The sequence below is a fragment of the Passer montanus genome, unplaced genomic scaffold (assembly GCF_014805655.1).
Source record: "Passer montanus isolate IOZ18808 unplaced genomic scaffold, ASM1480565v1 scaffold226, whole genome shotgun sequence".
Classification (NCBI taxonomy): domain Eukaryota; kingdom Metazoa; phylum Chordata; class Aves; order Passeriformes; family Passeridae; genus Passer; species Passer montanus.
In genome coordinates this window covers 60,586-76,037 of record NW_024366882.1, presented here as the reverse complement: position 1 = coordinate 76,037, position 15,452 = coordinate 60,586, and the positions used below count along the sequence as shown (strand labels likewise).

General features: G+C 43.3%; 1 protein-coding gene across 1 annotated transcript in view; it reads right to left on the bottom strand.

Annotated features, from left to right (window-relative positions):
* Positions 1-14,035, bottom strand: part of MB21D2 (Mab-21 domain containing 2) — a 59,596-nt gene extending 45,561 nt beyond the window's left edge. The window contains exon 1 of the mRNA XM_039710229.1: positions 13,828-14,035. Coding sequence (XP_039566163.1) covers positions 13,828-14,035 — 208 coding nt within the window. The remainder of the gene's footprint in view (positions 1-13,827) is intronic.
* Positions 14,036-15,452: the final 1,417 nt, after the last annotated feature.

The window sequence follows — 15,452 nt, the reverse complement described above, 5'->3', positions numbered from 1 at the left end:
CGAGTGTTCTCAGCACTCCCTGTGCTCTCACTACCCACCACTGCACAAAGCACATTTTGCTCGTGTTCCTTCAGTCTGGGCTGTCTCTGGGGCTGGAGATCTCATGGAAACAGCAGCCAGCACTCCCACCCTACCCCTGATAACCACCACATCTCTGTGAGGAAGGACAGTATTAACACAGCAGAAATCAACAAGCCTGCTTGTTTCTTATTCCAAAGCAAAGACAAAGGTGGGGTTTGTTCAGCTGAGCAGAACAGCCAAGGCTTGCAAGGAGGGCAGGAAAAAATGTGGGTATTTTTGATTCTGGTTTGGACCAAGTACATTTAACAGGATGGACATAAGAATGTTTTCAGAAGAAAAGGTTAAAATTTGAAATGCAGAAAAAAACACTCAAAACGCTCTACACCTGTTCAGTAACACTGCTCCTCTGGAGACAAAGGGGACTGGGAGGAGGGGATAACACAGGGGAAAAAATCCAATGGTTCAAGCTTCTATTATCCTAACTTGAGAGTAGAATAAGGTCACTAAACCTTTCTAAGTTTTAGAGCATAAGGAAATCAGAAACAAACACTTGATTTTTTGGGTATATTTTAGAAAAAAATATGGCACACTAATACTTAAAAAGCAAAGGTGAAAGGTAGCAGGGACATAGACAATGAAATGTGAGAGTAAAAGAAGGTCCCTAAATTCCACATATAGCAACTGGAGGAAAAGAACTGTAAAGGGAGAGAATTAATTCCTACTATTTGGTAGAAGTTTTCTGATAAATCATTTTGCTAATCAAATAACACAATCCTTTTTATTTAAAGTTATTCATTTACAGTGTTTAATAGGTACATTTTCAGCCTTAGACTCTGAGCTGCACTTGGCAGCTACAGTGCTAATAATTAACTGTTAAAATATCTTGCTCCTTCAGCTCACCAGCTCCCTTAAAATGTCTTGTGGCAGAAGCCAATGTGCTGTTTGACCAGGAAATCAGTTGTCTTGGAGACATCTTCACATGCTACAGCAGCACAGTCAGTCACTTTGAGTGACGCCACCCAGCAATCTGCACATTACCTTCACACACAAAATGAGGATATCAAAGCCACTGAAAGATAAATCATCACCTGCAAGAAACATGCTGTACGGCTCTCATGCACTGTTAGCTGAAGGAAGAGCTGTAGCAAGATGAGAGTTCTGATCTCAAAATGCTACCTGTCTGCCTAATTAGGTCACTAAAAGGCTAATGGTGCTCCTGGTTCATCCAGCCATTTATAGGAAAATTACACTCTATGCTGGTCTTGCAGAATCAGTTTCAGGTTAAACCTGCAGGCATCACTTCTAAACCAGAAGGTTACTGTAAGATTAGACAAAGAGGAAATCCAGAAGTGTGACCACTAGCTATAACTAAACCTCTCAGATCAGAAAAAGAGTTACAACTGTAAAGCCATTCTGAAGTACCAGGCACCAATTTACAAAGACTACAAAACAGTTATTTCCAAGGTAAACCACTAATCCCACGTTATATGACCTGATTAAATAAGATGCTTATCTTCTAGTCACCTGAATGGAATGCTAAAATGGTGCTATTCTTGGAAAGAAAATGTGGAACCAATCCTGCCCAGCTTGAAGATTCAGACAGGGATGCATCAAACTCCCTCTCGCCAGCTCTATACACATATGCAAAATGCCAAGGCAGAAAATGAGTCAAATGCCTGACAGATTAGATTCATGCCAGTGCATGTCTGGGACCCCAAACAACATGTTTGGGGTTCAGGATTACAAATAATAGGGCACAGTATCTTTAATTGCCTTCAAAACACTTCTTACATGGCAACAGGCTTTTCTTGAGCTTTCTCCTGTCCCAAAAGACAGGTTGGTGGCCTAGTGCACCTGGTGTTAGATCTAGTGCACCAAAACTACCAAGCATCCTCAATTCTTCAGTACATGGTGTGATGATCCAACTCAGTCAAAACTGACAGAGACTTATTCCCCTCCTAAGCCTCGAGGACCACTGGAGGTGGTGTTCCCTGAAGACCTTATGGAAGTACAGAAAGATGCACTTAATGTAGCCACATCTTTGCTAACTCAATGACTTCTGAAACCACAAATCTATTAACCCTGGGTCTGCATATTTGCAGCACAAAATGCAAGGAAAAATCTCCTGCATATCTTTTTCATAGTATCACACATGACTCGGGAGTGGTCCAGTTCCTGTGCAAACAGAGGCAAATGCAAATGCTTAAAACCTTCAGGAAGAAAGAGACAGGCCCTGTATAGAATATTCCTGCCAACAGCTCCAGTTAAGGGTAAAAAGAAAAGCTTTGTCCCAGCTGTAATAAAAGGGTCCGCTGGGCAGCAAGAAGAGTAGTTTTACTCACAGAATATGTGCATCTCAGCTGAATTAGTTAATGTGTGTTGAACACACTGAAAATTGTGAAGTGGTATATAAATGCTAAGGATTGTTATTTATTATTGTCTCGGTGCACAACAGCGGAAACCAGTGCCATTTACAGACACGAATTAAGAGCAACAGGAGGTCTATCAACATGCTGTGGGTCTGGGGATTTTCTTCATTTGTCTCCCTCACTCCTGTCTCCCTCAGACAGAAATCTTTTCCACAGGACTCCTCCAGCCCTCGCCAAGCAGTGCTGGCCTTGGCCCAGCGAAGCCTGTCACCCTGGAGCAGCTCTGCTGGGAGGGGGTGACACCTCCACACAGAATAAAACAAAGGCATATAGGCATTTTAAGGTAAAGAAAGAGTCATTTAGAAGAAGTTGAGAACTCGGTGACATACACAGAACAATAGAGTGATTCATACATACACAAGCAACGTCTTACAAGACTGGTCTCAGCATAAGAGCAGATTTTCAAACACAGATTTCTTTACCTGAATTTCTAAGCAGCAGTTTAGATAAAAAGATGATTCCAGATTTTTAGGGTGAAGGAGTGAGAAGGTTCGTCTAGTTTCTAAAGTAATTCATGAGTGCTCCAATTCAGAGCTAGGATTTAGGTTTAAGAGGATCAAAATAATTTTTTAAACTTTGATTTTCCAGACTAACTTGTAGCTTAACTCTGCAGCTCTGATAATGTGAAAATAGTTTTGATAAATGCTTATATAGTACATATGAATCTCTCCCCAAGACAATTAAAACAACGGCACAGAAACAGTCTTTCTTTGATGTTACAAGCCTTTGTCAAAGGGGCTATTTTCACTGTAACACTGTTGCCTCAACTGTAATTTTTGCACATCCACAAAAATTCACAGGATATTGAGAAAAAACTCAGGTTCAGGGTCAAACTTTTACAGACAACTTATTACATAATGCAAGCCTCTGAGAGATGCTCAATCAAATTGTAATGGTTCCTTTTTCTCAATAATGCACTTAGATGTGCATTACAGCTTGCTCATTGGAAAAAAACATGGGCATTTAATTCAGCTTGTCAGAGCCATGCTGTGCTGGCAGAGAGACTTGCATTCCTCTTATTTTCCTCAAGTTACTGATTGCTTAGCACATGGCTGTCCTACTGTCTACAAAATACAGATATTTCAGCAGCTCAAGCTTTAAGGGCCTTATATCAAGGGGCCAATATCAATACCTGATCTGCCATTCAGCACACTGTATTCCAGAGTGAATTCCTGAAGAGTTGTTACAGTGATATTGCCTTCTCTATTTGCAGAGCTGCACATTTTTTGTTTAATACCATTAAACCAAAAGTTTATTTTAAACAGCAATTCACAGTCCATGCCAGAACAGAAGCAAGCTTTGCTTGTTGCATCTCAAGGACTAACTACTGCAGAGCAGTTTCTCAGCTATCCCTGCATACAGATTTGCATCCACACCCAGGATTCAGAACCACACAGAATGAAGAGGGTTGGGTTTCACAGAATCACAGAATCTGCTGAGTTGGAAGGGACCACAAGGATCATCGAGTCCAGCTCCTGTCCCTGCTCAGCACCATCCCCAAGAGTCACACCGTGTGCCTGAGAGCATTGCCCAAACTCTTCCTGAGCTCTGCCAGGCTGTGCTGTGACCCCTGCCCTGGGGAGCTGCTCCAGCCCAACCACCCTCTGCGGGCAGAACCTTTTCCTGATATCCAACCTAAACCTCCCCTGACACAACTCCAGGCTGCTCCCTCAGGTCCTGTGGCTGGCCAGCACAGGGAGGAGAGCAGTGCCTGCCCCTCCTCTTCCCCCCAGGAGGAAGCTGCAGCTGCAGAGTCTCCCTCAGCCTCCTCCAGGCTGAACAGACCAAGTGCCCTCAGCCTCTCCTCACACGGTTTCCCCTCAAGGTCCTTCACCATTCACAGCCCTCCTCTGGATGCTCTCTGATGGTTTTGTGTCTTTCTTACCTTGTGGTGCCCAAACCTGCCCCAGCACTCGAGGTGAGGCTGCCCCAGAGCAGACAGAGCAGGACAATCCCTCCCTTGCCTGGCTGGTGATGCTGCACCTGATAGCAAGGTAATGAGGTTGTTACCTTGTCATAAAAGAAAATCAGATTAAACAAGCAAGACTTCCCTCTCATGAAGCTGCACTGGCTGTGATCAATGACTGTGTTGTCTTCAAAGTGTTTTTCAATACCTCCCAGAACATTCTCCATAACTTTGCAAAGCACTAAAGTGAGAGTGACAGGCCTATAGTTTCTGGGGTCCTCTATTTTGACCTTCTTGAAAATCAGGAATGTTTGCCAGCTTCCAGACAGCTGGGACTTCTCTTGGTTCCTAAGACCACTCAAAAATCATTAAGAGAGGTTTTGTGATAACATCAACAACAATTTAAAAATTCTTGGATGAATCCTATCAGGCCACAGAGATTTCTAAGGATCCAACCGGAGCAGCAGATCCCACACAATTTCATGGTTGACTGGAACTTGATCACTGTTCAGTCATGGTCCTCCAGCTCAGGGCACTGAGACCCCCGTGGTCCATCATCCCCCCTGCCAAACCACTGTAAAGCTCTGTCAAGGAGCAGCTCTGGATCAACAGAACCATGCCTTGCTCTGATTGCTGGCAAAGGAAGAGGTGCATTTAGAAGGAAATGAGGGCATTTCCCTGCTGCTCACAGGACACCCCTTATTTCAGCTGAAGCAGACAGATGTTAGCTACTTTGTTTGCTCTCAACTCCACATTCCTCAGCGTGCCAAACAATCCTGTACATGCATGCTCAAGAGTGCAATGTACAAAAAAAGTTTACATGAATTGGTCACAAAGTATCTACAAGAGCTTGCAAGATCATGCAAAATGCCCTCTAGAACAGGTTCCTGTTGCACTGAGCTCGGGACAGAGATTAGAGTTATCAGCTTTGACACTCAGCAGGAATGTGTCACAAAGGATTAAATCATTATTTCATGAAGTGTCAGCAAACGCAGCTTTCCTGCTGTTCTACCACTAACTTATACATTAATTAGTGAGGTACAAAACAAACACAAAATATCTCCAAGCACGTGCCTGTGGATCGGACACAGCCAGAGCTATCAGCACAGGATTCATTTCCAAAAGGAGTCACCCAAAGCACCACAAAGCTCTTCAGACTGTTAAAATGCAGAGAGTAGAAATGCTGAAGGGAAACACACAGAAGCTAATTGCAATGTTTGTCTCAGCATTTTTGATAGATATTTAATACCAATCCTTCACAACCTCAGAACCTGATTTTGTAAACCGGATAAAATATGTACCACTGAATAAAAACATCCATCCTTGAGAGAGGGTTGTGGAGCAGTGCCAAAAGATCCCGCAAACAGGAACAGAGGAGTTGAGACAAGACATTTTAGAACAAAAAAAAAAAAAAAAAAAAGCACACTGTCTAGCAGATTATGCAGTAAAGCAAGAACTGACTTTGTTATTTCCAGATGAAACTGAAAGTGTTTTCTAGCTCCTCAGTAGTTCTGGACCAAATAATTTATGAACTCTCACTCCATCAGTGGGTAGAAGTTCTGTATAGTCTGACTGCAAGCCACATAAAGAAGCTCTTGGCAGATCAATGACATCCTACACATAAACCTCTACTTTTCTCCTAAATTATGACCTTATAAGTTTGTCATGGAACAGGGGAAAAAAAAAATCACTGCTAATGGCTATCCAAGCAGGATTTCTAGTTTTGGTCATGCCTTGTATTTTTCCCTTGCCTACTGTTCCAAACTGTTGCCTTCTACTGAGTGGCATTGCCTGACACTGCCAAATTGCATCCCTATGCACACTATGGACAGGATGCATTATTTAATTTGTCCCAATTTTTCTTTAGGGTCCATTCTGTATAAAATAAGATTACTTGCTAGAACTGGGTTGGGTTGTAATCTCTCTCATACAGGTTGAATTGTACTTGATCTCAAAGCCACTAGATCAACACCAAATGACAGGCAACTATTTGCCTTCATGATTTAAACACTTTTCATGGCAAGACTGTCAGAGTTAGACTTCCCTTCACATAGGAGAGTTGCATGATTAAACCATCATGTCATGAAGAACTGCAGCACCACAATGTTCCACTCTTCCAGTACCACCCCACCCTTCACAGACTGCTGAAGCACAGGAGACAAGGAAGGCTTCTCATAGTACCAAGGCCCTACTACACATCATTATATTCAGAAACTTGCATAGATCTGTATAAATTTGGGGGCAGCTCAGAACAGAGGTCTAGGGTGTCCTCACTCTGACTCAGTGTTTCACCCACAGAATGATCTTCTTAGGTTGAAATAGATGCCACCCACCTCCTGTTCTACCAGCTGAAGCCACCCAGTGCTGTGAAAATGTCTGCCCACAGCCCTAAACATGAGTGGGCGGCAGTAGCTACCACTGCTGTGTCAAAGACATGGATATTATGAACCTTGGAGCAACCAATCACCCCCACTCAATGGTATTTGTACTTTTGACACCAGCATGCTCATAACAAAATACATTAACAACCTTCTAATTAAATGCTTTAAATTAGGTTAAAATGAGACTGACTGACAGTGGAAACAATGCATTAATAAGATTGTTGTGACTTCCTTAGTATCCGGTGTTTATTAAAAGCTCAAAAGTCAAATATGTTGGGGAGCAGGGAATCTATCTTCTTCAAACTGAGTGATTCCTATACAACCACACAGTCACTGAAATAGTGCTTTGAAAGAACTGCAGAAAGTTTATCTAATGCAGAAGTACATGATTCAGAGACCTGCCAGTTTGATTGAAGTACTAAGGCACAGATCAATCCACTCAGTCCAGGACAATTGCTATTTACAGTAAAAGGGAATGCAACAGAATGGTAGAAATGAAAGCAAACAGTGGAGTTCTCTTAATGAAACACAGCAAAATCCATAGCTGCATCTGTCAATTGGAACATCAGCTGCTGCTGAAAGAATTATTTTGAATGTCTCATAAGCTGCCTTCCAGTTACATTAGAAAAAAAACCCAAAAAAACAAAACAAAACCCCAAAAAAACCCCAACCAACACAAAAGCCACCAAGAAAAGCTGACTGCCATATTTTTGTTACTCAGACAGTAAGAGAGGTTTATGCTAACAGAAGTCATAAAACTTCACTGGATATAAAATCCATAGTTAAGATGGGGAACCTATGAAATATGGTTGTGAGTTCCAATAAAGCTACAGTTCAGCTCCTGAACTCACACCACTCCACGAGTGATCAGGACAAGACTCAGACCAATAACCTGAGCCATGCAGCCAGAGGTCATTTTTCAGCTCTCACCCTTGCTCCCATGCAGGCTCACTGCTCTTTTCCCAATAAAGGACATTCTGTGAATTCAGCCTCCAAAGCTGCTTTCTGCTTAGCTCCCATTATAGGTCTTCTGCTTTTCCAAGGGAAAAAAACTCCAGACACTCCCTTTTCTTCCCGAGAACTCCACCTACTCTACTGCTTGTTTCATACCCCAAGGATAAGCAAATTAAAGACAGTCTAAATGTAACATATGATGTTGTACACATGAAGGGACTGTTCACTCTCAAGGAATTTTCTCCTTGTTCAGAGGATAGCAGGCCAAGGTACCAATGGCCAGAATTAATGGTTTTCTTTTAGGACATGGAACTTACTACCCCAGCTGTTGCTAAGGGAAAACCCAGGAGATACGTCACCCTATATAATGCACTCAACTCTTAAGCCTCTCCTTTCACAGCAAATGATCTACAGCTCGTGCTTCTCAAGCGAGGTTCATACATCAGCATCCCCCAGACAAAGGTGATGGACTCAACAGCAGGTCATTTTTCTTAGACTCACAGAAATCTGACAGGTCTATTCCAGAGCCTCTACCTGCAGCTGCCACCACAGGGTTCCACACAGATACGCTTGGAAGTGCAATTTGCCATCTCAGTCACTGTTCACAGTGCAATGCTGAAGCACCCTTGCAACTCAAGGCCCCTTGACTGGAGGGTGAAAAGCAATCTTGGCCTTAGCCACATCTCTTCCTGGCACTTTCTCACCTAACCAATCCTGCAGAGTACAAACAGGGTCTGACCTGGGCAGAAGATTCCTGAGGTGTGCCTGGGAAAACCACCTTTGCAGCAAAAGGACTGGGACATGCCCCTAAAGGTGCACCTCAATGCAAAAAAGTGCACATGTCAAGGCCCAGGAAAAAGTGCAAAAGTTTCAGCTGTCCAGGAGACAAAGCAAGAACCTGGCACTTGTCAAATAAAAATTACAACAGGCAATCCCAACTATCCAAAAAAACTGATCAGCTTGGAGATTCTCTTTGAGAAGTCCAGGCAGGACTTTTACCCTCTGAGTTTCCTCTAGACTGGACATTGTCTATGAGCTACTCTAGATCTCTGAGCACACATCCAACCTGCAGATTACCAAAACATGTCCTCCAGCCTTCCTGAGCAACGTTGGAGTCATCTTTAATTTAGCTTCACCTATAAAAGTAGCCAGCTGCTTAAAAGAAAGTTGAACAACTGGTTTCTAACTAGAATTGCCCTGAATATTTTAGCATTCACGCAAACTCACATAGGGAAAAAAAAGGAAAAGTCAAAACCTCAACAATTCCTGTATCCTGGTTACCATCCTCCACTGTAATTATAAAATTGCCCTTAAAACATAATTGCATAATTGGGCTTGGCAAGTATTCTCCCAAATCTTTTACAAATATTTCCACAGACTGAAGGAACAGGCGGTGGGCAGTCTGACAAGCCTGCCATGAGAATTTGTGCCCTCAGGACACGTTCCTAGCTATTACACTAAATACTTTGCATCACAGACTAATGTTTCAAAACAGTAGTCAAGCAAGTAAAATACCAGAACCTTAAAACAAATTGAGACAAAGATTTTCAATCTATTTTCATTGATGACACATATATGGACCAACAATCCCTTTGAACAAAGAGACAGAGGAGGCTACCAAACCTTTTTTAACTAATTCCCAGTGAGATGAAATTGGTTGATTTCTGACAGGTAAAACCAAAGAGAAACTACCAATGCTCTGTAGCCTTACCTTACCAGTTTAGTACACTGTCCCCTAATCAAGAAAAACAAAACCACCAAGAAACTCGCCCAGCCTCAAATGCAAATACAGAAACGTGGTCTGCAGGGAGAGGAGACACAAGTGCAGCCAGAAATGAAATCTGTGATAGAGTAAGGTTGTTTTTAACAGCTGTGCATTATGCATTCAGCAGCACAGGGAATGCCAGCAGGGAGCCTTTATTAACATAGGCCTCAGAGTACAGTGTGCTCCTATCATGATTGGCTTCTCTTGAGAGAAGGCGCACACACACAAAAGACTTAACCCTAGAGAGATCACTCCAATCCTGTTGCTATTCCATCGGCTTGACACTACAACAGAAACCAGAGAATTTCCATGATGTATCCTAGACACATACCTAAACAGCTAACACCTCAAACAATGCCTGAAATCTAATCTACAACAGATTTTATCAGCAAGTTATGGCAGGTAGGGAAGGGGAGAAAAAAAATGCTACACAAACCCACAGAAGAGTCACACTGCCAGTGCTGTTCTGCTATACAGACCTCAGGTACAGGGGGAAACTGGAAAATTCTTTCCTTGTAAAAGCTGCTGATAAAGGCAAGCTATTGTGAGGACACCTGTGTTGCCAGCACAGCAATCTGCACCTCCACAGCACATATTTTAGGGGCCCATCAGTCCAAGGAACAGCTGGAAGCCTTGCTACAGATGAGGGGCTCAGCAGGGTAGCTCACTCCATTTGGGAATCTGGTATTTGCAGCAGAAATAATTTGCTGATGCCAGCCCTGCTTCCACTCTGAGACTTGCCTCTATCACAAACACTTGCTAGCACCCCCAGTGCAGCAGCAGGCAGACACCAGAGAATTAGGGAATGATGTCAGAATAGGATCACCACCTCTCCTGTATCAGGTGCTGGGACAAGCTCTCTAGAGGTCTTGTCAACAGCTCTAAGTTGCAGCTGGCTGCAGATGCTCAAAGTATGGCCTGCCCTGGTGGGCACTTCCCACAGCAGTAACCACTGAAGTGACAAAAAGACACACTAGAGGCCTTAAAACCCCAAAAGGCCACTTTAGCACCAATTTAAACTAGTCCTTCCCCTGATTTGATTTCTCAGGAAGGAGAATGGCATGAAATGTCCTAAGAAATGTCTTCTGGCTCTGCTGAGGAGTCTCATAGTAGGAAATAGAAACAAAACACCAACCTAAAGAGCTTGAAAAGTGCTCTAGATGACTGAACCCTGATGTGTACCTGGAGTGGAGAATACATCTCTATACAGTGCACTTATTCATACATCTTTGTTCCTTTCTCTTGTTACTATATAAAATTCTAGAGTCAGTATTCCAAACAACATGAACTGGTTTGAGGTAGCAATAGCACTAGAAATTTCAAGGAGTTATTTTATATGCAATGTTCTAGTTCCCAAGAGCATAATATATGTTTTTTTTTAAGCCTACCACATCTGTGCATTAAAGTACATTTTATTTAGGTGCTGAACAGAAAGAGACAGGCAGTGTTTATTAAAGAATTTCTTGAAAGTACTTGTACTGTAAGAACAATACTCTCTAGGTCAGGTACTCTTAAAAGGTTCTTAATATGACTGCTATGCACCTCTCATCACAATGGCAGCAAGTACTTTAAAAATCAAAATATCATTGACTGTAATATCATTATTTGATAAAAATACTCCTTTATCACTTTTTAAGTACAAAACCCCCCAAAACTGAGTCATCAGGGGAATAAGTAGAAAGCTCCTTTCATGACTAGCAGGTAGAGACTTGGTTTCTCAGCCTCTCTTAGCCAGCCCTCTGCCCAGCACACAAGACTGTTTTTCCTCCACTCTTTTTCTTGGTTCCTACAGCCTTTCCCTCATCTGAACCTCAATTATACCTGAATCAAAGAGACAAGTATTTATCAGGCATAGCTCAGTGTGAGCACAGAAATTTACCAACAAAGGCACCAAAATACACCTGTTGTTTGGTGTAGGGTGTTGGCAAGACCATATGGTCTTGGTGACTGTGAAAGGGACTGTGAATGTCCAGGAACCACCCACATTCAGAAAATACTCACTTCCCCCACCAGAGAGATAAGTCATTTGCAGTCCTCTTCTAATGCTTGGGCACAAGATTTTGGACAAACACATGACAAGTAGTACCTCTCCCTAATTTTCTCACAGTCCAACTCTTTAGATCTCCCAAAGTTCAGTTACTTAAAGCCAGGGCAAGACAACACAGATAAAAAAAGAGTTAATACAAATTAAAAGCTAAGTCTGACCTAGAGGGCAAGCCATGCAGAGTACAAACATCTGAGAATCTTTACAAGGTCTCCTCACCTATCATTCATCCACCAATTACACACCAGTGTAATTAAATCAGGAAAGCTATGTTTAATTTTCCTATCATCACCCGACGAGATAAGAGCAGTACGTATGGGAGGGATCAGGCACAGGGGAAAGAGCTATTTATTAATAAGTTAAATCCTTTTAGATTTAAGAGCCTCTCTTGCTAAGAAGGATCTGATCCACTAACACAAGTTCTGGGTCTAATGCAGGCAAATCAGACATCCCATCTCCATTTCTGTCCCGGGCTCAGTCCTCAAGTCTTGTCTTTTATTCAGAAACAAGACTTGCTGAAAATCATCAGGTACACCTTAGACAGAAATAAGTTTTTTTGTTGAACCAATGGTTTAGCCACACATTTAAAACTGAAGAATGCTCATCTCCCAGTCATTATATTCACAAAGACAACCACATTAATTTGCATTACTTATAAACAGCCTAAGGTTCCCTGTTTCACCAACAGCAAGGCATCAGGGTGCATTTGCAGAAATACACAGCATGCTCCAGTTTATTCTTCTGTCTTTCTTTTATTGCCTTCTCCCACGTGAGGCAGGAAGAATTCTGTGATCCCTGCACCCTGCAAAGACTATTAATGCTTAAACAGGATCATACAAAGCTTTCTCTACTTGCTAGACAGACACACAGCAGCTATAGCTGTTTTCTCTCCACTCTTCTTTGCTCCATCCTATCCAGCCATGTTTCCTCAGCCAGTTATTTAAAGCCCTGATTGAAAAATATATCAGACCATAATACTGGATGACTTCCACCAGATCAGGCTCTTAAGAACAAAAATCCTACAGGCTTTGATGCAACCAAGGCTTTACCACATCTTTTTTGTTGTTGTTTAACTGGGAAGGGGAAAATATTTATAACTGCAACTATAAATATACACGCTACTGACTTTTCAACTTGTTGTCCTTGCTCTCAGGCTAAAATTAGTCTGCTATATCCTGTCCAGCCCTTGGTGAAAAAGCAATACACATATAAAATTGTGCAAATCCCACACAGCAGGCAATTATACTGATCCAGGTACCTTACAAGATAACCAGTGGGAGAGATAGATTCCTCATCACAGTGTAGTTGTGTTCATGGCTGTAGAGGAAGTGGAGTGGTCTATGATAGCGACAATCCTTCCAGACAGAAAATAATAATTATTGCAACAGGACAGCTCTGTGTTTACGGATGAGAAAAGTGATGTAGGTTATTCAGAGTGTACATGTAGACTATACACTTGGTTAGTGCCAAGTATGCTTTAAGGGTGTATGTGCACCTCTGAGCTACAAAGAACCATTCAATGGCCACAGCAGCTGTTTACACAAAAATGTTTGAGAGAATGTTTAAGACAATGATTGAAACTTGGATGACTGATTCCAAGGTCTAATCTGCATGTTAAAGAGCATCCTTTTGTATCCTGAAGGCACTTATTCGTCTGAGTGATTTCTTAGTTAGTTCACAGTAAATATTTATCAGAAACTGACTACCTGGAGACTCAGAGCTGTTAGTCATTTACTGTTACTCTTAAGAAGCCTTAGTCATGACAGAGCCCAGGTGATTTCCGCAAGGGCCAACACATGCTTCACCCTGGTTTAAGGATCCCTGCCTGCGATTCAAAGTTTCACACAGATGAAGACTCCCCCGCCACAATCTGACTTGCTCCACTCGCTGCGAGTTTTGCAACCTAAGCAAGAAAGGCAGTTCGGGAGATGCTCCTGTACAAGCATCCACCGGTCTAATAACCGAAATAAGCGGTCCAGAAAAAAAAAAATCAAAAATTTGTTTTTCCTATGTCTCGACAGTTGGGGGTAAAAACAATAAAGGGTCGGGCTCGCCTCGCATGCAGCATTGCTGGCTCGGTGTTCCTCGGGCACCGGTCAGCTCTGCGACCCAGCCTTTCCTCTGTGCCTATAAATACATCGCTGCCAAAGGCTAGTCGGATAGGACAGGGAAAATTAGTTTTCTGGGGGTAAGAGCCGCCCTGAGACCGGGGACCCCCCCAGGCCGGCGCGCGGAAAGGGAGCGCCGGTGCCGCACCGCCGGGAGCCCTGCCCGGGAGTCCCCGGCCGGCATCGCCCCCGCCCCGCCCCGCGCGGTCCCTGCCCTACCCAGCATGGAGAAGATGAAGTCCTTGGCCGTGTGGATCTCCAGGGCTCGCTGGTCGTCGTACTCCCTCTGATCGTGCTTGGTGAATTCCTGGATGAGTTTATTTAATTCCTCCACCCTGGCTCCCGATCGGAAATCCAGCTCCGGGAAGGGAGGCTTGCTGGTGGTGCCGGCGGACCCTGCCTTGCTGGCGAGAGGCGCCGCCATCATAATTATTTTTTTCTTTTTTTCTTTTTTTTTTTTTTTAATTTAAATTTATTTTAAACTTCAGCAAAAGCCTTGTCCTGGAAGTGGGTTAATAACTGGCTGTGAGCTGTGTTCCTCCCACATGTTCCCAAAGCATTCTGTGTTTATTCCTTTTTAGCTTCTTACGCTATCTCGAAGGTTGCTTTACATATACATATATGTATGTATATAAGAAATTATTTTATGGTATGTCCTAGGAGAAATGACCAAGAGAAAGTACAGTAACTCCTGCGCTTGAGACCAACCCTGCCTCGAAGCTCCTGGGAGCCACATAGACAAAGGGTAGGAGGGGAAATGGGATCTCGGAAGACTTGCCCGAGGTCAAGTAGCCTGTGGCGAGGAGCCCAGACCTATGATCTTCATCCATTTCTCCCATCGACAAGACTACTCCCTTTTCTTCTGTATGTAATTTTAATGCCTTCTAACTTATCAGCCTGCAGTGGTTTTCTCTCTTCAGCCCAATCTTCTGTGCCTTGACCCATCACTGAACGTATACAACACAATCCATTACATATCTTAGTGAATCCACTGGGAGAACTGTCTGTCTTTCTGCCCAGGGAGGGTACAAATACATTGTTTTTGTCTTCTGTAGGGCACTTAAATGCCGTACCACGGATGCAAACTGCTTGGATATGTAATATCCTCTCAAGATTCTTGGCAGGAAACAAAGCTTTCAGCTCAGTCTCAGACTATGATAAAATGCGTCTACCAAAATCGGGCATGAGCATTTGGATAAATAATTGGAAGCTGAAACTAAGCTCAGCGTGAAGAGGTTACAGGCGGATGTGAAGAGGTTACAGGCTGGTTTGCCTGATACATTGTAAATACAGGTGCCAGTCTTTAAACCTGAGCTTAGGGATGTTGCTTAGTTCCTCTGAACCATTACCTTGATGTGAAGTGGAAGCTCAGCAGAGGGGTCGGTTTGGACCCTGGAACAGAAACCACAAACCATTCAAGCAGAACGCCTGGTGCCTCTGGCTTTGTCCTGTAGCCACTGACACCGTTTTGGGCACTGATATTCTCATTATCTAAGAAATGATGTCCCAGAGGTACAGGCAGGAGTGTGTGTGTGTGTGTGTGTGTGCTCATGCCCTCTGCTGGGTACACGGGCCCTGTTGTGCTCAGACACTGCTCACACCGACTTCATTCACCATCGGAGCCTTGGTGATCAGCTGCCTTGTCACATGAACCTCTGACTAGCACCTTGTCTGACTTTGACCAACCACCTCTCCTTTTTCTCCCTCCCCAGCAAAGCCTACAGAAAGACAAAAAAACCCAATTAACTGATAGCACTGGCACCATGCAGGAGCTGACTTGCAGAAGAGCAATTAGCAGTGTGCAGAGTGGGTGGCCTGCCCTGGGGGATTGGTTCTGCTAGCCC